General features: G+C 39.2%; 2 protein-coding genes across 4 annotated transcripts in view; both read left to right on the top strand.

The window, feature by feature from the left end:
• Window positions 1-193: 193 nt before the first annotated feature.
• itgb1bp1 (integrin beta 1 binding protein 1) lies at window positions 194-3,925 on the top strand. The gene is made up of 7 exons (XM_077621165.1): window positions 194-353; window positions 1,559-1,680; window positions 1,768-1,846; window positions 1,926-2,056; window positions 2,227-2,319; window positions 2,664-2,813; window positions 2,901-3,925. The coding sequence occupies exons 2-7, from the start codon at window positions 1,609-1,611 to the stop codon at window positions 2,970-2,972; spliced, it is 597 nt and encodes a 198-aa protein (XP_077477291.1). The 5' UTR covers window positions 194-353; window positions 1,559-1,608; the 3' UTR covers window positions 2,973-3,925.
• A 1,718-nt stretch (window positions 3,926-5,643) lies between these two features.
• Window positions 5,644-23,111, top strand: part of asap2a (ArfGAP with SH3 domain, ankyrin repeat and PH domain 2a) — a 37,822-nt gene continuing 20,354 nt past the window's right edge. For 2 of the 3 annotated variants that reach the window (XM_077620856.1, XM_077620854.1), the window contains exons 1-4: window positions 5,644-6,202; window positions 18,557-18,629; window positions 22,485-22,630; window positions 22,978-23,052. In XM_077620856.1, coding sequence (XP_077476982.1) covers window positions 6,077-6,202; window positions 18,557-18,629; window positions 22,485-22,630; window positions 22,978-23,052 — 420 coding nt within the window. In that variant the 5' untranslated portion in view covers window positions 5,644-6,076. The remainder of the gene's footprint in view (window positions 6,203-18,556; window positions 18,630-22,484; window positions 22,631-22,977; window positions 23,053-23,111) is intronic. The other variant, XM_077620855.1, reaches the window with a different exon arrangement.

The following is a 23,111-nucleotide window of genomic DNA, read 5'->3' on the forward strand; positions in this document are numbered from 1 at the left end:
CCGGTCGTCTTTCAAAACAACGCCGGTAAGAATAACCAGCAGTGGCACAAATTCCGGCTTTAATTATCCTTTGCAAAAGAATGCATCTTTTGCTAAAAATGTAAACAATTTATTTATATTATATTTTAAATGAAGGCAAATGCGAGTTTACCTGTTTAAATTTCAGCCGTTTAGACTACAGTTTCATTTAGGAAGCGTCGCTGACTAAAATTGTGTACGGCCCCTTTAAGACGCGTTTGGGTGGAGGCTGTGGAAATTGAAAAGAAGCTAAACCGAGTGTGAATAAAAGACTGGAATAAGTTGTTTAACGGGGTTATGTCAACGGCATATTGACACAAGGACACCACTGCTAGGTATGCATACACGGGATTTATTTTGGCGTAATAGTTATATATTGCGGGGGGGAAAGTTAAATAACTTCAGTGATGAAACATCGAAAGCGACGTGGGTGGTAAATTATGAATGGTTTTATTTTGGTGTTTGCGTTATGCTGCTCATATCTTTACCGTTATGTCATTTTAAAAATACCATATAAATTATACTGCAGTCGACAATGTAACCGATATGTGACTCCTAAATATTTCATGGCTCCACTACGGATGAAGCTGTCTTGGGTTTGCTGCTGAAATTGAAGCTGAAATTAAAACAGATTTTAAACATAGTAGTTTAGTTTTCATTTATACTATGGCTTCGTTTTAATTTGTTTCATGATCATGCTTGTTATTCAAAGCATTCGCATCTCAAATCACGTTTACCCTATTCATTTATTTTGCAAACCGCTTATCCCCGTAAGGGTCGCGGGGGGTGCTGGAGCCTATCCCAGCTAATCATGGGCACTACGTATTAAATTGAAATGCGCTTGCCAGCAAGCAAACGCAACCATTAAAAATAAAGAAAAATTAAAAATAACATGTTTTATCTCAAAATTGACTAAACTAACATAACACTAAAGCCATATAAAATGGTTATTAGTACAGCAGTAGTTTCAAAGGAGCAAAAAAAAGGTTGCAAACATATAATGTTTACGCATTAAGGTCCACATAAATATTTAGATAGAAAGTCCATCATCCAATATGATCTGTTGTGATTTTCTGGACTTTTTAGCTGTTGCTGGGACATTTTCTTTTTTCTTCTGGAAATTTCATTTCATATTTGGTATAAAGATAATTGATCATTGCATACATAAAATGCACTTTTTACTGGGAAGTCTGACATTGAGAAATCATGTCTACATGCCATTGACGACCTTGGATGTGCAATCCAATTTCATCGCTGTCAGCCCCCCCAGTGAAAAATGGATGTCTGTCAATCGCCGTCCATGACAGCGAGTAAATTAATACTTAAAAATAAAATATGCCATTTTAAAAACTCCATTATTTTATTTTAATACCCAATTTCCTATCACATAATTAGATCATGAACCTCTCTAATGATATTCTTCTATACCTACTTTAGTATACAAATTGTTAAAAGAAGCATTGATCCAATTGGAACATAATACACATGGTCAAACAACTTTGGACATGGTCCATGTTAAATATTTACTGGTGGTGTCCAGGTTGGCGGCGGCCGGGATGAATCAGGCCAGTATGCCAATGAATGTGAACGATGTTCCGTAAAGGAAAAAAACGCCACAGCAGCAGTAGCTCTCAGAGCAGTGAGGTCAGCACCAAAAGTAAGGTATGTCAAGCAAGCAAACTACACTCAGACTATACACCCATGATAACATTATCCATAATAAATCTTGACCCAATGTCTCTTCCATAGTCTGTAGATTCAAGTGTGGGAGGACTGTCCAGATCCAGCACAGTTGCCAGCCTTGATACAGACTCTACCAAGAGTTCAGGTCTGTGGGATTCAAGCATCTGGCCACTCTTATTTCCTTACATCTTGCTCATAAACACCAAAATGTACAACCTCCTCAGGGAACAATGTGTCCGAAACGTGTGCAGAGTTCCGGGTAAAGTATGTGGGAGCCATTGAGAGTTTACAGTTTGACATGAGTAAGACACTTAAGGAACCTCTGGACCTCATCAACTACATTGATGCTGCCCAGGTAAAAAAAAAAAGCTCGACAGATGAAGTCTACTTCAGAATCTTTACACTTGATTTTAAGGTGCAATTGCAACAATGTATTTAGATTTGTAGTGTATTTTGTTTACATAAATTTAAGATTTCTTTCACAATGACATATTAATTATTATTATTATTGTTTTTTTTTTAAAGCAAGGTGGAAAGCTGCCATTTGTGCCAGGAGACGAGGAGTTGATTCTGTTTGTATCAAAACATGGAGTTAAAGTGGCCTCGCTGGACCAATGTGTAAGAGATCTGCTTATTTATTTACCAAATTAAAGGGGCTTATTCAGTTGTCTTGAATTTAGGTTTAACACAAGTGTATTTAGATTTTTCTCTTGCATGCACTACTACTTTGTTATTTAGCTTTTAACATTGTATTTATTGTCTATGGGTTTGATGAATCTACATTTTGGAGCAGTTTAACTCTGCAATGATCCCCCCCCCCCCCCCCCCAAATGTAATTTTAGATTATTAAGTACAACCAAAATATATACATCAATTTTGGGGTATAATATAGGATTTTAAGTGTGCATTATTGTCTGAAAAATACGGTTCTGTTATTTTAAAACGCTTCCACATCACCCTAGGATGTTTTGCACCGCCATCCCCTCTACCTGATTGTGCGAATGTTGTGCTACGACGACGGCCTCGGTGCAGGGAAGAACCTCCTGGCTCTGAAAACCACTGACCCTGACCAGGAGGGTTGCAGTATTTGGGTGTACCAGTGCAGTAGCTCTGTGAGTGCCAGGAAATAAATATTCTAAATTTGCTACCTGCTTTAAAAAAAAAAAAAATGATTGCCCTTTTCTTCTCAATGTGAACAGGAGCAGGCTCAGTCCATCTGCAAGGTACTCTCAGCTTCATTCGACTGTGCACTCGCATCAGACAAGCCTTGAGGTTAGCAAGTGAAGAAAATAACCATCAAAGGGAGACAACAATGACTGAAGAATGGATTTCTTTTTGATTTGAGATTCTTTGTATTTTTATAGATGTACTATAGATGATATATCAATTACTGTACCCATCAACTTTGGTACTTTTGAGTTTAAAAAGAAATGGCTGCATGATGTTTAGTCATTTGGTACTACATATGACACAAGGTGGTACATAATGTCTATATGTCAATTTATTCAGTGAGATTGGTGCTTCTATATTGGTACGATTTTTAAATGTGGCTGCTTGTCTTTATTGAGTCTTTAATTTATACATTTAGCATTTGTGACCTTTAGTAGCAGAAATTCCGGTACGTCTTTTACGAATTTTTTGGGGGGCATTGTCACTTTTACCCCAAATTTGTTTTTGTGTGATATTAAATAAATGAACCGCCTCTTATATATAAGTCTGAAGAATATTTTGCTGGTTTTGTGAAGTTCAACCTTCCACCAACAGAGGAGGCTCTCGATGCATGATCCCATAAAGTTACTACAGTTGGAACTAGAAAGTTGTCAATTATTCCTTTTTCTGCACTGCTTATCCTCACAAGGAGAGCTGGGGGTGCTGGAGCCTATCCCAGCCAACTATGAGCAGGAGCTGGAGGACACCTTGAATTGGTTGCCACTAGGGCACCAGGAGACTGACAACCATTCACATTTTGAGTGTTCAACAGGCCTACCCTGCATGTTTTTGGGATGTGGGAGGATACCGGAGTACCCGGAGAAAACCCACGCAGGCCCGGAGACAACATGGAAACTCAACACACGATAGTCGGAACCCACTGGGGATTTAACCCTCCATCTCGGAACTGTGAGGCAAACCAAATATATTCTACTTTTATTCACATTTGTTATTTTAAAAATACTACAGTAGTAGCATGTGTGTGATTTTTCTAAGTACTACATTTTTGTTTTTGTTTTTTAGAAATCCCTGTTTTTTTGCACTGCAAAATGAATGCATTTGGAATACATATTTATGCACACTTTTGCTTCAAGATGGTTAATGTTTTGGCTAGTATGAGATTAAGTTGCTTCTTTATGTATCACATGACCAGGACTGTTGCAAGACAGGAATGTCATGCACATAGTGTTCACTGAGTAAACAGGTTGTACTTGGTGTCATTAATTGTCAGGTTTATGAACTGAAGTGCAATTTGCATGATGTACAAATCATGTTCTGCTTTGCTTCGAAAGACAACACAGCAAAACAAATTTGTATTCATATTCTCATATTTAATATTTTCAATGGAGCTGTGTGACGTGTGTAATTAGGACTGTGGTATTTTATAAATATGATGATAGACAAAAAAAATACTATTCCAATGTTAGACATTTACATTCCAATATTTTCACAGTATCTTCTTTTGCTTGCATTAAGAAGTTAATATTTTAATACTTCACAACGTTCATGCTGCACTGAGCAACCGTTGTATGAGTTTCTTATCTTGGGTTGTTCTGCACGGCAACCAAAAAGACAAAAAAAAACAAATGATTGCATTTTATTTAATCATATGGAGGCTACAAAGAAGGAAAGCTGGATGTTCTTCTGGGCTCTAACTGAACTGTCTGGACAGCAGATGTTTGCCTGGGTGTGTGCCTGCATATTAATTTCACAAGACGATTGAGGCCTTTATGCCAGGCAGGGTCAGCACGGGCCTTGGGTGCTTCATTTAGCAGTTTGCCAGGAGACGCTGCAAAACTGCAAGAATGTGTGAACACTACCCACTTTGTCATTCAAAGGCTCCTCTGATACTATTTATACCAGTTGCCCTGATTTTTGGATTGGATGAAAACACATTTTTCCCCTCATTCTCAAAAAACAGGAATGTACGATTGAAATAAAATAAAAAATAAGTCTGGTAAATACTGAGGAGATGTTTATGATCTTATGTCCCTGAGGAGATTAATGATGCACAGAATTTGTATTTCTAATTAGTAATAATGCCTACTTTAAAATATCCATTGCACACCATCAGGTATATTGCAAAATGGACTCAATAACAACAGTTAGTACTTCTCTCACAGGTTTAAAGTTAGTCTATATCTATTTGAATATTGATGTATGGTGCCAAGGTAGAAACATATACATTTTTAAAGGTAATCTGTACACACAACTCATTTATTCATCTGCGGGTAAAAATTACCAATGAAACATACTACTAAGTTCTACCAATGGAATACAACTAAAATATTTTATGATTGCTTGGAAGAATATAACTGAGTAAAAGACATTGAAATATAATTCCTAAATGCTTTCAATCATTCATTTTACTCATCTTTATGAACCACTGGTGTAAATGCAACCTGGATGCTGCGTTCAAGTACTGATCAAGTATTTTAACATTAGAATACGTACAATAATTTGATAAATTTGAACATAAAAGACTTTATAGCATGTCACTCAATAAAACCTTAGACGTTACTTCAAGTTTGGCAAATTTTGAAATATGGGTTTCATAAATCGTTTCTAGGCGATGTCTACATAGTTGTCACAATTCCCATCGTTTTAATAAGGTGATAAATGTATCATAAAGCCGCGCCTATTCGCGATGGTGATTGGCTCCCAGTTGCAAGCCGCTCTTTGTAATTGGCTGCTGAGTGCCCATTGAATCCCCTCCTCTACCTTTGTGGATTTCATGCGCTACGGATGAAAACGTTTGCTTGTTGTTTCCCGTGGCTCCCACGAGTCAACTAGTCCACGGTCCATCCCACTCAAGTCCCACGTTTGGCGGCGAGAGGACAATAGATCCACCGAAGGAACTTCAATATCTACTTCTTACCAAGGGATAACCATTTAACCCGAATGGCGTGGGAGTCATTCAACTGAAAAGCAGCGACTAGCCAGAGGTTAAGAAAACTATACTCATCATCGCGGAGCACCGTGTTAGGGACCGAGCGTTGTCCGAGATCTACCCAGTCATGGTTCACTGTCATCCGGGGACGTCGAGGACTCTGTTACCGCTTCTTTGAACTTTTTCCTTTGCTACTAGAACCGAATAACTTTTTTTTTGATTAGCTGAAAAGCGTGCGTCTTCTTCTGTTTATCCAACTGTATAGGAGAGTTAATTATGCCGGATCAAATCACCGTATCGGAGTTTGTGGTGGAGACCAACGAGGACTACAAGTCACCCACCGCCTCCAACTTCACAACCAGGATGTCACATTGCAGGAACACTGTGGCTGCATTGGAAGAGGTGGGTTCTCGATTCTGATTTAGAATACTACAAAAAATCCATACTTGTAATATATTTCAAATTAGATCCTCAGCAATCTCATGACATGCAACTCAACAAAAATGTCAGGAAAAAGGGGATTCAAAGGTTCATTATGATGTACAGCCTGTCATATAGTGGAAGAAAATGTAATTATACTACCTGCCACTATACATGAGTCAATTAGATTCTGTATTTCTAAACATTTTCAGACCAATTTAGAGAATTTGATCATTTTTGTAGGACACCAGACAACCTTTCGCTATAGATCGGTGGGTAATTACTCACTCAATTCATTAATTTTCCAAGCCGCTTATCCTCTTTTGGGGTGCTGGATTCTATCCCAGCCAACAACACCCTGATTTGGGTGCCCACCAATCGCAGGGTGCAAGGAGAATAACAACCATGTATGCAAACACTCATTCCTGCAGACAATTTTGAGTCGTCAGTCAGGCTACCGTGCATGTTTTTGAGATGTCGGAGGAAGCCAGAGTACCTGCAGAAAACCCACGCAGCCAAGGGGGGTGTATACAAACTCCACACAGAAAGGCTAGAGCCTCAGTTGTAGATAGAGAACAGCTTAGACTGGTCGCCAACTAATTGTAGGGCACATGATAAACAACTATTGACACTCGTGCAGGACTGTAGTTTTGTCTTTGTTTAATCTGTCATGCAACTTTTGTAATGCTTTATGATGACAACAATACTAGTTGGTAACATTAACTTTAATTGTTAACATGAGGGGCGGCCTGGTAACCGAGTGGTTAGCAAGTCAGCCTCACAGTTTTGGGGGTCGAGGGTTTGAACCCAGGTCGGCCCTAATTGTGTGGAGTTTGCACGTTCTCGCCAGGCTTGCGTGGGTTTTTTCCGGGCACTCCAGTTTCCCTCCACATCCCCAAAACATGATTGGCTGGCTGGTTGAACACTCTAAATGTCCCCTAGGTATGAGTGTGAAGGGTGTTCCCTTCCTTGTGCCCGTAGTTCGCTGGGATAGGTTCCAGCACCCCCCACGACCCTTGTGAAGATAAGAAGTTCATAAAATAAATGAATGAATATTAACAAGAGATAATCATCATCTTTTATAAGAGCAGATTCATTGTATTGGATCTCATTAGAGATTGCAGATTAATTTTATGAATGAGTTTACATGACATTTAAATAAATGGAGGTTTTGTATGAACGCATAATGTGTTTCGCATTGACTTAATTAGACCAAGTATGCAAATATGATGTTGCTATCCCATTTAATTGTTGCATTTCACACAGAATAGCATGGCTCTACTTTGCGCTACCTACTTGACAACATGCTGCTTTTCTGGAGGAGAACTTCCGGTTTGTTTCCCGTCGGCATCCTTCTCCCTTGTTCGAGTTTCCCGACTTTGTGTGTTCCACGGCCTAGAGCCTCGCCCAGCGCCGGTGGTAAAAATAGAATTTCCCACATGAGTGGGTTGGCAGTGGGCGGTCTGTACATATGTACAGTGTATGTGTGTTAGTGTGTCTCTGCCTCTTTAAGACGCCAGGTGACACGAGGACCATTTGGTCGCTCATTCTCTGTAAATGTTTTGAATGGAGGTATTTAGACATTTCATGGGTCTTGAAAGCATTTGCTTTTGGTGTGGTGTCATGATGGTTAGAGTACCGTATATCCTGCTTTCCTCGAAAGTGTTGGTCTAATTTTGGAAAAGGCTTCAATGGTTCACTGTTCAAAGGGCTTTCCACCTTGCTATTTTATAAACAGTCCAGTTGAGACAAGATAGAGTTGTATTTTTTTTTAACCTGAGGCTAATCCACATCTGGGCTGAGCGTCAACTCCACTTTAAGCCGTCTGAGCCGTCACACCTTGCTTTACTTGTCTTTTTACACAGACAGACACCTGCTCCGGCGCCTGCTGACATCATCAGCTGTCTATGCACCCTTGCTGTTGGTTTGTAATCCCTCTGCTTTTTGGGTTACTCCTGCTTTACGGTTTACTGTGTTAAATTGGAGATATGTTACTGCCTGCCTGTTGAACTAGTTTGAATAGAATTGAGCACCTTTGTTTCTTAGTGTCAATGTTGACTCTGCTGAACTGTTGGCTTGCTGTTGTTTTTTTGACATTGACCTGCCATTGTGAGGGCTCAGCCAGAACAAGGCTTTATTTTTAGTGCTCTTTTTAGCCATTTGTGGCAAATCGGTGCAAAGATTGGGGACTATATTGTGGTTTGGTGGTCAAACAATCACAAAATGACATTGACTCTTAGACAGCATTCAATGGTAAATTGTGCTTGCCTAAGCCCTTGATTAAATCTCATTAGACTGTGTAGCAGTAATAATAGTACTGTATTTTCTGCACTATAGGGTGCAACTACAAGACTTCAATTTTCTCAAAAGCCTGAAGTGCACCCTATATGGATGAATATTGGTTAATCATTATACAATATTCCCTTTACCACAGCTCCATCTAGTTGATGTATAACACAAACCCTAACCACTACTGCTATTACCACCATTACAGTTCCATCTAGTGGATGTAACAACCCCCGACTACTACTACTACTACTACTATTGTTACTACTACCACTACTTCTATTACTACTACAACAAGTAATTCTACTACTACCACTACTTCTATTACTACTACAACAAGTAATTCTACTACTACTTCTATTACTACTACAACGACAAGTAATTCTACTACTACAACTACAAGTAATTCTACTACTACAACTACTTCTATTACTACTACAACTACAAGTAATTCTACTACTACCACTACTTCTATTACTACTACAACAAGTAATTCTACCACTACCACTACCACTACTTCTATTACTACTACAACAGGTAATTCTACTACTACTACCACTTCTACTACTACCACTGCTGCTGCTATTACTACCACTACAACAACAACTTCTACTAGTACCACTACTAGTACCACTAGTAGTACCACTAGTACTACTACTACTAGTACTACTACTACCACTACTACAGGTGGATGCATAACACAATACCCTACTACTACAGCTCCATTTAGTGGATGTGCAACACAATCCCCTTCTACTACCACCATTACCACCACCACCAATACTACTATTGTTTTACAATCCAGTGCGCCTTATATATGAAATAAATGATAAGATAGGGCATTCATTGAAAGTGTGTCTTATAGTGCTGAAAATCCGGTAATTCAAACTAGTTTCAATTACATTCCAGTAAGATGGAAATAAACAATTTAACATGCTAAACTAAGGTGTTTTGTGAACGTAGCCTTTAAATTTGGGTGATTGAACAAAATTATAAGGTGGGGGAAAATAAATCTAAGCTGTCAGGTTTTAGAATCTGTGAGAATTTCTGCTGACTGCTCTAATCAATGCACAAGTCTCAAATATTAATTGATTTTTTTTCCCGGGTCCATTTTTTTCCAAGATATATTTCGCTGATATCGATCCTATAATATTCCGATGCCAAACCAATACCTATATTTTTACACCAGCAAAAGTTAAGAGAACTAAACTCATTCAGTTTACCTTAGTGGTCTGACTTACAGCTGCTAAAAAGAGATATGGACCTGAAGACACATGACTGGATCTTGTGGCCAAATTTGATAATCCAAAAATAGCCATATAACGGGAAGCACTGAGTATCGAATCGAGACGTCACTAGTTTTGTTACTGCGTGCGAGGGAAGACGCATCTTTCTTTGTCCCTTTTTTATCGTGCCCCACTCACACCTCCACACTACAGGGGCTTCGTGAGTGTGTTCTCGGGGAGAATCCCCTCATCCGGCCACATTTTACGCACATATCGGATTACATGCAAAGTGTGCTTGCTAACTTCTTAATGTATTTTTTTTGCTAAATCTGCCTCGTAATAAAGACCAGATAACTCGCAATTTCGCTGACTAGTCACTGAAACCCACTTATTCTTTACATAGTGGGAAGGCAGGGATTTGTCAGCCTTACATTTAGGCGCGCCCAATAAATTCTGCTATCTGAGGAGAAGAAGCAAACTTTATAGCTGTAATTTAGCAGATCACCACTAAATTCATCTCAGTGTTTGCATATGTTTTTATCATTTATTTTCAAGCATATATCATGTATTTAGAAACAGTTTATGAAAATGTCTTGACAAGTCCCTTTGAAATGTGTTTTTAATGATATTTCACAACTTGAACTGTTTCTTTTTTAATCATATTGGGTGACAATATTTCAAATAGTTTTCTTGTCTGTCCTTGATCCCAAATTAATATTGACTCCTTTTCTTGATATGTACTGTACTCTTCAATTTCCGGTTTTAACAGTAATCTCAAAGAAATGACGCACGCGCTAATCTCAATTTAGTTTCAACCTTCTTCATCTTGTTTAAAGGGAAGGCAAATCCTTAAAGTGATGACAATGCATCTGTTTGGCTTCCACAAAGGGCTTTTTTAGAGTGCAATTTGTTAACATGGGGGATTAATTGGTTTGTGTCGTGTGATTAATGCATAAATCTGCAGTACCAGATGGCTTTCAAGTTCCAACATTTAGTTTGCTTTGAATGCACGTAGGTGGAGATTGAAGTAAAGCGGGCAATAAGGACAGGGTCTTAGTCTTACGTCTTGGAGTCTTCTTTCTGTCTCAAATGTGCCAGACAACTAGGCTTTATTTAAATATCTCTCTCTCCTGTTTCTGTACCTTGCTTGTTCAAAACACAACCATTAACTGTATAGCTAGTGATGTCTCTATCTGATATCAGATCGGCGCTCGATCCAGATATTTTTTGGACTATTGGACAGCATCAGATTGGTCAAAAGATCGGAGCCAATTCAACACCAAATTGTTCTCGGCAAAACATATCGTAAGAAAAATCGCATTGAGTCGGAAGTCTATGAGTTGGTATCGGGATTTTCTCAGTTGTAACAGATTATATTCGCAACATAATGTAGGGAAAAAACTAGATCATGTATTGATCAGGTTGCTCCATTTTAAGTCATCTCTTACAGAATTTGTTTTAGCGCAGTTCGCGATTAATTAGGTGAGGGGTCATATTATGAAAGTCAGTCATTTGTCACTATTTGTATGTATATTTGTGTTTTTTGCATGTGTGTGCTTGTGTGTGCTGCTGCTTGTAAAAGCCGAGTGGTAAAACCTGTTTATCCAGGATGTTGAGCTTTGTTCACGACCCCCCTTTGTGCCTTTGTAAAGCATGACTTTTCAGTCACCACATTTTTCAAAGGTCTTGTAATGACGAGTAGCGTCCTGTTTGGAACCTAATCAGTTTGATTATGGAAGCGTTTTTGTCAGAAGTTTAGATTTTCTTTCAGATGAAAGTTGATCAAGTTGAATGGCTAAAAATGGCAACAGCTCTTGTTGTTTAAGTCAATGTTTGAGGTCTAACAGAAGAAACGGGAAAAAAAGAGTGTCAATGCAATATTTTATCAGTCCTGCAAATACAAAATCTCATCAGATGCTGGGATGTCTCAATGTGATTCATGCTGTTTTGCACAATTGACTAAAATCAATGTAATATGCAATGCCAGGCAAACAGTGGCTAATGTAAGTATTAATAGGAAAACATGTTTCAATTTCAGTACCATTTGTTTTCAAAATGCTTGTTTAATACTTATATTTCATTCATCAGTTATGAAATTGTCTTGTGTAAACACTAGATGAGATCCATTTATATCTTTAACTCTTGAACAGTTAAACGAATATTGTTGTTAGCATTTTTCTACTTCAAATATGTGACCACATGAGTTCCATTAGAAGGAGGAGTTCTCAATAGCCCCGGGGGTGAGTTGACCTCCTTTTGTGAAGTATTGATCTTGCTTAAACCGTTACTAAAATGTTTCTATCTCATCTTGGGAAATATCTGTCTCTGACTTGCCTCAGTTAACCAAATTATATCTGGCACAGCAACAGCAATTGACTGAAGACTGTTCTGTCCTTCACATGTTCTCTGACACTAAATGCATTGATTTTTACCTCACCCCTATATTTTGGGCAGATGGGTTTTACGACTGGATTAGGAATTTCAGGTTGGGTCAGAAACCAACTTGGCATTAATTACTGGTAAATGTTCATATGCAATGCACAGTCAGGTATTAATGCTGCAGAATTAAAGAAGGTCAAATGATGGGACTAAAAATTCAAGCCTTCCCTGAAAATGTCCATGATCTGTCTTGTCTGCTATTTACAGCGACTTTGTTTATCCAGATATGAAATTGATTTAACCTGAGCCAGAAGATTGCTACAAAGTTCTCAGTCTTCAGGCTTTTTGTATCAAACAGCGCTCACTTATTCATGCATGGTAATCCCTACTTTGATTTCGCCACCTTTCAACACAGCTTCTATTATTTAGAAACTTAGTTTAGCGTCATTCATGTTTGTGATATAGACTCTTGACCTCATATCGCAATGAGTGTCTACTACCCAAGGTACCATATCCTTCAAAATAATAATTATTCCATATATAGATGATTGTCTGAATCTAAAAATTCCAAATTTACATTTTAACACTGCAGTGATTGTTTGTCTTTACCAAATAGAATAATGTCCTTTGTTTCTATTTCTTGGTGTCAATTGTCTTGGGAAAATTATTTATAGTTAATTGAATTGTGGGCTCATGGCTATGGTTGATGTTGGATAGAATTCGAAAGGCAAGGGTCATCAGTCCTCCACCTGGGTATTAATTCATCCCACAGAGGTGCTTCTCAATGATATGCCAGCTATGCATTGGTGAGACAAGTTATCTCACTGTTGATTTTGTAGCTGGATTACTGTGGAATACCTTTGGGATGGTGATGGTATTCCCAGCATCAATTAGGCAGTTGGCTGGGAATGCCATATACCAGCCTTTCACATTCCAGATGGTTGGGCATGGCATTGTAATGAGGCTTGTTAAAGAGCAAGTAGGTTTATATAAACTCATGACACTTAGGAGACACATTTATTGGCTCCTCTTGTGAGCACATTTAGCCTATATTCCTTTTGTATTCCCAATAAAACCACAATCAGGCTATCAAATAATTTCCTATGTGAATTCCGAGCTGCATGTTCTCTGGTATTATCTTTCCAGCTGACCACAGTTAATAATGCTCTGCACTACATGGCTGTTATTCTTATTCACCACTGATGAGTGTTTAAATGTCTCATTTAACATGATACATTTTATGGCCCCTAGGTTGAGACAGGTCAGCAAGTGTTCTCTTGTTTTTTTTAGTCCATGTGTTACTCTGTTGTTTTTTGTTGTTTCTGGCCTTTCTACAGCTCAGTTCCTCCCCCTCCAATGTTTGGCGGGAGTGGTCGGTGGCCTGCTGGGAACAACAGCTGCTGCCTTCAAACAGGTGGCCCAGAAGAAAGTTTTAACAAGGATTCAGACACGTAGATTATCAATGCACTGGGAAATCCACATCTAATAGCCTTAGCGACACATGGATGGATGGACAAGCACTCACACATAATGCCTAAATGGTCAGTCAGTCCCAAGTGAGAAGATATGGCCAGTCTTGAGTATTCCTTCTAAGAAGCTTAATACTCCTTGTAATTGCAATGAGCTTCTGGCAGGATTAGCACAGTGCTTTTGTCTGGCTTCAGCAACACACACTTCTTATTTATGAATAAGAAGCAAGTTGTTTGCAGTTGTTTTTATTTTGGTTGGCTTGGGTAAAGTACTTAGTTTGTTGATCGCATGCCGACCGTCGCACAACCGTTGAAACAATTTTGGTCCACTTGTTTCCCCTTTAGAGTTTTGATGACCAGGTTCGAATTTAACAAAAGGTTCTGTTTTATTCCACATTTGTGTATCTTTTTCATTTTTGCTGTTTACCTAAACCAAGGAATAACTTCTGTATTTTTTGCTGAGATGCTTCAAAATAGATTGTTTGCCTGGTGGTCTAATTGCACAGGCCAATTCAGCTGTCATGAGATTATTGCTTTTTGGAGAATGGGATTTCATCAGTTATTAAGAACCAGTTATATTGGTGCGCTCCTTTTTTGAGACTGCAATGCTGCTTCATATTACAGCTGATTTGAGATGCGCATATTGTGCACCTCATTAACCACTCTCCCAAGTGCTGTCATGCACTATTTAAAAGTGCAATAACTGCTCACACTGCTGGTCTGACACCATGGTGTTTATGCATAGGTCCATGTGAAAGAGTCAAAGAAAGGTATCCAAGGTGAGGTCAACTGTTTCCTCTTCAAAAAAAATGTACATATGGTCCCGCGAAATGTACTTTCATGAGTTACCTGGTGCTTTACTCAAAGTGAACAAGGTTCCATCAGTTCTCTGCTGTCTTTCCATTTCATCATCTGACAAATAGGATTGAAGTATGCTTTCGGGCTCATAACTCAACTTTAACCAGAACGATACAAAAAAAAAATGAAATGCCTCGGTTGCCTGGGAAAAGCAAATGAAGCAAATGGCTCTCCAAGGTTCGCTAACCTTGTGAAATGCAAAAGGACTTGACAGTGAACATGGAAGTTAGTTTTCTCCTAGCATTTCAGCTGATGTTGACATCCTTGTGTGACTTTTGGCAGCTTGCAGCAGGCCATAGAGCTGCCCCTCCTTTCATAGTGCTTGCTAAGGAACTATAAACGTTAACTCTAGAAAGGTAACTGGGACAGTTAAACAATGTTGAAGTTGTGATGAAAGACTGTGACACAAGCAAGACCTAAAAATTTTCCCAAGTGAAAAATCTTGGTGCACAGTACCACACAATTTCTTATGTTTACAGCAGATTGACCTAGTAAAAAGATACAAACTGTTTCATCTGCCAAGGACAATGGTATTGTACTATGGCATGGGCCCCAATTGCTCATCCTTGCATGTATCACTCAATACCACCACTAAGCACGATTACAAAAAAAACATCACTACAAAAGGAAAACTCTGTTGCATTATTGGTAACAGTACAGATTTAAAATTGTCTTATATTGATGCCAATCTCCCTATAAGTTAATTTTGTTTGCTCCGAATACAGAAGAGTTGTTTGTGGATTTCTCAAAAATCAAGTCAGTTCTCTTCTAATCATACCTTGCTCAGACTTATCTACGGGCAAAACATGTTTATAGCAACCCTACGGGACCATAGCGTCGCTTCATCCTCAAGCATGGGCCTGCGGGATTATTCCGGACCAGTAAAGTGGAACTGTATATTTGACATTTGTTTTGAATGAGTCACAGCTTTTCCACGCTGCTGTGTTTACAAAGACTTCCAACATATCAAGCCGGGTAATTCAGTATTGTCTGACTGGGGGAACACCGGTAGAAAACAGTCACACAGTAGGGAGAATGTTTGGATGAACCTTATTCAATCTGTGTACTGTATATACTACAGTTGTACAGAGTTTAGCATATTTTGAGTCTGTTTGCATTTTTTGCCAACATCTTAAAAGTTATTGAGTTAAAGGTTACAAGATGCCTTCATAATGCATGTGCCCATTTTATTACCCGTCTTCTACATCATCTGTCAGACTGTTTAGTCACACGACCTCCATTGGAGGGAGGCATAATGGGTTAAGTTAGTTTAATAGAAGTGTTGTAAAGTGACATCAGACCATGTGTTTTCACATGGTACTGATACTACTGATGGAACAGCGCTTTGAACTATGTGGCTTTTAGTTGGTTTGCTTTTTTTTGTTTATGTTCATGCAGAATGCCGACTGGGGCTTTGAGGAAAGTGGCAGACTATCTTGCATTGCAGACATGTTGTCATCGCAAGGTACTCCGGTGGTACTAACCATGAGGCCAGGTCTCTTGTCTTTCATTCATTCCAACATGCAATTGTTCAGGAATGTGTTAGGCAGCAGACAAAGGATAAGAGAGTAACAGTTTTACAACAGCTGGATGGAGCTGCTGGCTCAATAATATTTCATGGGTTCTACTTTTCTTAGGGTACGTATAGCTCTTTGGGTAGGGCCTACTCCTTGTCCGGCCGGATGGTTGGGGTGGGCTGATGCTGAGCTCCCTCTCCTCCATCCCACATTGGCTACATCTCGTTCTCTTGCCCCGTCTTCGTCTCTTCTGTCTTGGTGTCCTGCTCCTGTCTCGGCTGTAGTTGATGTGCTGCTCGCAATAGTATGGTGTGAGGCTCTCGCTTTCCCTGGGTGGGAGTCCACTGCCCATGCTTGGGCTTACAGGGCCATTAAGACCTTGTTGGGTGGATGGGATGTGTGGTGGTGATGGGGCACTCTATTCCCAAAAGGTGGCTGGGGCACTCTATTCCCAAAAGGTGGCTGGGGGAAACTCGGATATGCTGGAGGACCACCCTGTGTACTGGGGAATGGATGGTGTGCCATCCCACCCGGGATGGTGGGGTTGCTGCCAGGTCTGTCCGAGCACTCCCCTTTCAAAACCTCAAGACAGAGTAAGATTTTAGCATACAGAAATTGAGAGGACCGCCATATATCATTTTTCAGTGACTGCGAGATAATGTGCTTCAGTTAAATTACACGCTCAAAGTAATTGACCACACATTTCGAATAAATGCACTTAGAGGAAATGTCCCACTCACTTAACACGCATTACTCTGAAACTTTAAGTGAATGGAGCTCCATGGCAACAGCTTTTGTGACCCGATCCACAACGCATCTACCATGCATCTAGATGTCTTGGAACAGATGGTGCCTGCTTCATTGTAACCACAATTTTGATAGTCATAATGATGTTCCAGTTGAGTAAAAGATACGCTGAATGGTCAACCGCAAGCTGCTATCAAGGAAAACACTGACAAGGCGTGTTTTGTCAAGCAGATTTATTATGTGAAGATTCTCTTTTTACTGTTTGGAAGCATTCCGAGGCAGTGGAATTCCCCTGGGAATCGTTTCTGGGCTAAAACCAGCTAATTTTAGAGCCTTTGCTACAAACAAGAGGGTCGAGTCACTTCCCTTGCCTTAAACTCAAAGAGTGCAAACATGAGAAAGTTATCCCTCCTTTCACAATGAGACGATTTGCCGTCCTCTTCTACGAATGCGTGAGTGTGTTACAGTTTAAACTGGTCAGAATCATGCAAAGGCATACAGGCTTCATATAGCGATCAAGCAGAGGTTTAGCTGATCCATCAGCACTGAAATGCAATGCCTAATGTTCCCATACCCAAAAAAAGGAAAATTTGAATCCAGATTTTAGTACTTCCAATGTTCTACTTTTGAGGTTCAGTCATCGTAACTCTCGCGGCATATTCACACCAGTAAAGTCCATAGTTTGCTTTCTTTGGTCTGGACCAAAATAGATTGGCCCTATCTGGTTATGTCCGGTTCCCTTTCACATTGCAATTCTCGCTAGAGTCTCAGGACTTGACGAGAAACCTAAGCATGTGATAACATTGTTAAATAATTTGAAGAAACGGTTAGGGTGGAGTTACACAGTAAAATACGAAAGTAGGAAATCACGGAATTTTGATGCTAACCAATCAACATTTCCCATAATGCCAGTGACTACAGAAGCCTGTTACTTGGAAAAAGTGATGTGATTTAGTAAGACCTGGTTCGCACCACATTATGCTTTATGATTTAAAAAAACATATTTTTCATGCAGATTGTGTCCTATTTAAAAAAATATATCGATTGATTATTACAAAGCCTTCCTTACTCAATACTATTTGACAGATTCATCTCTTATGTGTGCGTGTACAGTACTATGTAGATATTGCGGCTGAATAGGAGTCATTACGCATTTTCTTGTATGAAAAGTGTCTGGATTGGAGCATCTGATACATGTTAGGTACTACATGGGGAAATCAGGGTAGGTAAACATGACACCCTTTTTTTCTCACTTGAGCGTTCACAGTTAATAACGTATAAAGAACCCAATATAAACCTTCAGCCCCACCCCTTTCCCTTATATTCACACAATTTTCACTGGTACAGTGATACACTGTCTTAGCTGCATTTGTTAAACATACAATGACCAGCCGCAATTTAAGGTATTTGGTTACTTAAGTTACATGAGTAGACATTCTGGACATGCTCACATCTGTCTCTCGTGAGTGTTTAAACAGCATACTACTGTTCTCAGCAGCTTATGCATTCAAACACAAACCCCATTCAAACACACATCCCATTCAATACAATAACGGTGGGTAATGTGTGTCTATTTTTAGCTCTGGTGTGAATAATGTATAACTTTGCAGTTGGTGTGAATTCAGTGCATAGAGTGCGCCCGCCACATGCATCCAGAGTGTGAAGTGCAAAGCAGCAACATTTACACATAACTCTGAAACCAAGAACTGTATTATTCTTTTAAAAACCGTGTTGAAGAAATGATGACATAAATTACTGTAATTTCCCAGAATCTAAACTGTAAATCTCAGCGGGCTTTACTTGAATGGAGTCCTCCTGCACTCACATTATTGTGTTAATTTTTGTCTGTTTCAGGCTTTAGATGTGGACCGTAGCGTTCTATACAAAATGAAAAAGTCAGTGAAGTCCATCTACACGTCTGGTTTGGGTAAGTTTGCTACTTTTTTAACTTTGAAGTCAAAATGTTTTTTTTAATTAAATCACAGGAGGATTATGGAAAAGCTGCAATAATCTTGTTTTTATATTTGGTCAAGGTTGACTGGGGATGAAAAAGAAAGCATTAAATTATGTTTTTTATTTTTGCTCTGACATTTAACTTGCATTGGGGCCAAGTGGGGGCACCACATTCTGGGGTACAAAAACCTTTATATTTGTAACTGTTTTGGGAACCTATTTTTCAAATTATGCTATTTACTAGAAGTATCCTCCATTAGTAATACAAAGAATATTTTTATCAAAGTTGTCGAACATGCATGAGATATTAGCCACCTTTCTGTAGCTTTACTCTCCAGTGTATAAGTTAAAAATTAATGGTTGATTAATTGTCTTCCAAAGAATTGCAAGATGCTGTCCGCTGTGGAAAAGTGAGTTACATCAGAGCTAGACTTCTGGGCATAGAAATGTTCCCCAAAACAAAAACCAACACACCAAAAAAACAGACTGTTTTTTCAAGTTACTTTGTTTCTCCAACTAGTCAATCAAGAATCTTGCCCACCATTACTGGTTACTGGAGATATTGTTGATTGCCCAGGTTCTGTGTTCTCAAAGTGGGTGTCTTTTCATCCCCACAGAAGTTCTTACACAAAGGCTGCTTTAGTAGTCAGAACATGTACATATTCTAGTTCAAACAGTGCTAGGATGCCCACACTGTATGTGTGCTTGTTAGGAAGCTTATTGGCTGTACTAGCGCTGAGTGTATTCCAGCGTCTTTTGTTTGGCCTGACAGAGCCCCCGCTGATGGTGAGAAAGAGAGGGAACCAGGGTGAGAGTCATGTGAACAATGTGCTGAGCACGTCTTTCGGTGAACACTATGAGCTCTGTTGTGCAGCTGTCTGATCCAGCCTCTCAAAGGAACAGCTGGGAGGGCCACTAAGGCGCCCCGGCTCTCACCTCCCGTCACTCATTAATGCGCATCACTAGACTCTGGGCATTTTCTAGTTTTCCCTTTAACTAGTCCTCTTTGAATGAGCAATTTTTGTCTTGAGTGAACTGGGGTACATGTAATACAGTATAATGAGTGAACTAATTTGAGAATTTGTAATATTTGGATTAAAGACATCTAAAGCCAGATTGTTGGGATTATCATAAATTATCAGCGAATCGTAATGTTGAATGTTTGTGTAATGAGGCTCATAGGTTATTCACTGATTGAGTGACGAGGACTAGAGTTTGTAACCACAATATAGTTAACCTTATATATACGAAGAATTACCTTAGTTGCCTATATTTCTACTACTATGTCTTCCTTTCATCAGTCTTGATGAACTATGGAATCATGCAGCACTTCATGTGCCAGTCATTGTATTATGACATATGTCTTGATGTGTGGTGTGATGTTTGTCATCTGCCAATTTAATTTCCTTGTGTGGGCTCTCTCGCTTAATAAGAATCTTTTAAAAATCATTAAGTGTACCTAGATTTAGGAGCAGGTCAGAGTTGCTTGCTTTTACTGCAAACAATATTGAGCTGTGACAACAAAATGAGAAATCGCTCAGGTTGTTTACAGTAAAAACAGTACATAAGTCACTGGGCTGCTGGTATAGTTTAACCAACCACCTGCATTAACTCTTGTTATTATAAAGTTTATGACAAAAATCTTCCTGGAGTCTCATGTGTTTGTAAAAAAAAAACAAGTCACATACTTGAAACCCTATTCAATCTCCTAAGTCAAATATAGACATGTTGAAGAATATTTATGAAAGCACACTTGTGCTATTTTAAAATCAGAAGATAATATTTAGGCCTTCCAAACTTTTGTAGATTTTATTTTTTGGAAATGGCTCTAATATGGTAGGCGTTGTTAGCACATCTGTGTCAAAGTCTGAGTTTGAGAATCTCTGTGAGGCAAATTTTTCTGCAACTTCTTCTGCGAAACTTGTTTTCATCAGTTAATTTGTGAATGGTTCTTTGTCTATGGATTGCTGTGGAAAAAGTACTAGCCCCCATCTCAAATTCCCACATTATTTTTGCAGTTTCCCCACTTTTATGTTTAAGAGCTTCAAACAAGTTCAAATATCAAACAAGGATAGCCCAAGTATACATAAAATGCATTTTCAAATGGTGATTTTATTCATTAATGAAACAGAAACTATTCAAAAGTATCTGACTGTGCGAGAAACTGGTTGTGCCACCCTCAGATGGTTAGGTAAATATCTCTACAAGGAGCAGTTCAGCACTTAAAAAGTTTGAAGAAGATACAGCGGAACATGAAAGTAAGCATTCTTGTATCGAGAGTACACAGTATGTTTAACCTTCCACTCTTTAAAACGGAAACATAAGATTGCAAAAGAGATAACAGAGAGTAAAAGATGCTTTATATTGACACATGGAGAAGACTCTTTTCCCTCCGTGAGTTTACGCAATGAAAGTTTCCTTATGTTCCCCATAGAGTACGCTAAAAACATGACTAATGAGCACAGGGAGTTTCAACAGCAACTGCCTCAACATTCAGCGTCCACTCTCTCCTCGAGTTGCCTTTTCCTGAAGGATGTGTGAGTAAGGATGATGAGGAAGAGGGTGAACCAGAGGACAGACAGAAGTGATGAGAAAAAGATTCGGTTAACTTGCCGAAGATTAACTGCAAGTTACTGGAAGGCTGTGAGGGAGGTAGGAGATTTTGGGAATGTTATGAAAATTGAGCAAGCAAAGAGTTTGCCGCAGGGATCTGTCTGCCTGTCAGGTTAGTTGTGGTTAGTCGTAGATGATGAATAAACCAGCAATAGCATCTTGGGTCCAAAAAAAAGGATACATTGCCTCATGCTGTAAGATGTTTCCTGAAAGCCTTGTGTGGTTTGACCTTGTGTCTTAAATTAGATTGCCTTGATGTGTTCTGCACTTAGTGACGTAAAGGCTTTCAGCTAATAAGACCGCATATCTCTGAGCCGCAGACATTATGCTATCCCGCTCTATCTACAAAGCTGACACATGTCTGACTGCTTTTAATGTACTGTGTACGTGTGTGTGTGTGTGTGTGTCTGTGTTGGTGTGTATGTGTTTGGGTGAGTCATCACTCCAGGTGTGTTTTACCGCTCACCTTTTCATTTTTGCATGCTCCTCCTCTCTTCTTCCTTGAAACGCTAACCTACCGGGACCTAACATGCACAAACACATACACACAGTCACACATACAGACATCATATTTCGAGTGATGGTTGTTATAGCAACAGCCCCCCAGAGCTCCCGCTGAGCTCCGCTGCTGTCCTGATTGCATTAGCTTTTTTTTTTATATCTCATCCAAGAAGTCATGTGGATAAGGTGTTCTTTAGATAAAATAAAAGATTCTGTTCACTCTGGTGCGTTTGTTTAATATATGTAAATTTGGGATTGATTGATTTAAAGTGCAAGTATTGTTGTCAAGAAATAACATTAATAAATCGTTAGTCATTTCAAACGAGGTCATTTTCCTTGTATTGGTAAATCCAAATAACTACAACAGGTGAGTGTGCTGTGGTAAATTATTCACATTCAAAACTCCAGGAACAGTAGGTTTTGCTATATTTTTTGCATGTAATGGACATTTTTGGGAGGGAAACATTGCCTCATACAGAGTTCATGAATTCCGTTCCTATCCTAGACTTATTTGGGGGCATAATGTAAAAAAAAGGAGAGCGAAAAAGATAAATATGCCCTCAGCACACAAACCGAGACAATGATTATGGACTAACGAAGGAGACATGGGCATTGTGAAACGTCATAGTTTGAGGACATTAGAACTTGAGGACTCCCTGTACTGTGTACCCCAACCTAACCGACCAGGTTATTTATGTATGTCTTATTTTTCTAGCTCATGTTGAGAATGAGGAGCAGTACACACAGGCCTTGGAGAAATTTGGAGAAAACTGTGTGTGCAGAGATGATCCTGATTTGGGGTCGGCGTTCTTGAAGTTCTCTGTCTTCACCAAGGAGCTCACTGCACTCTTTAAAAATCTGGTGAGTGTGTACTGTGACGAGTCGGTCGGGTAAGTAGATATGGAATCGATGGGGGTTAAAATCCACAAGGGAGAAGATTATCATCTTGTTTGTAATGGTATCAATCCCCTGGACCACTGGTGTGTGTCTGAAGCTTTGGTTTTCTATAGACGTGGCCAAAAGCCGCTACTACATCCCATTTCAGTTTGATGTAATCACAAGGAACTGTTTAAGAATAAATAAGTTATCTAAATAATTGTCACCTGTTTTGATAATCTTTTGTTTGCTAATAATTTGATTGTACCTCTAGTTTCCAATATTTTAGACACAAAGCACTTGACTTCAGCATGTTTGTCTCTTTATTTCAGTTCCAGAACATGAACAACATTATCACATTTCCTCTGGACAGCTTGCTGAAAGGAGATCTGAAAGGAGTCAAAGGGGTAAGTTATGAAAACTGCTCTGTTACTTTGGTGTTACTTTACATGTAAACTTTTGTGAA

This window comes from Stigmatopora argus, chromosome 15, assembly GCF_051989625.1.
Source record: "Stigmatopora argus isolate UIUO_Sarg chromosome 15, RoL_Sarg_1.0, whole genome shotgun sequence".
Taxonomy (NCBI): domain Eukaryota; kingdom Metazoa; phylum Chordata; class Actinopteri; order Syngnathiformes; family Syngnathidae; genus Stigmatopora; species Stigmatopora argus.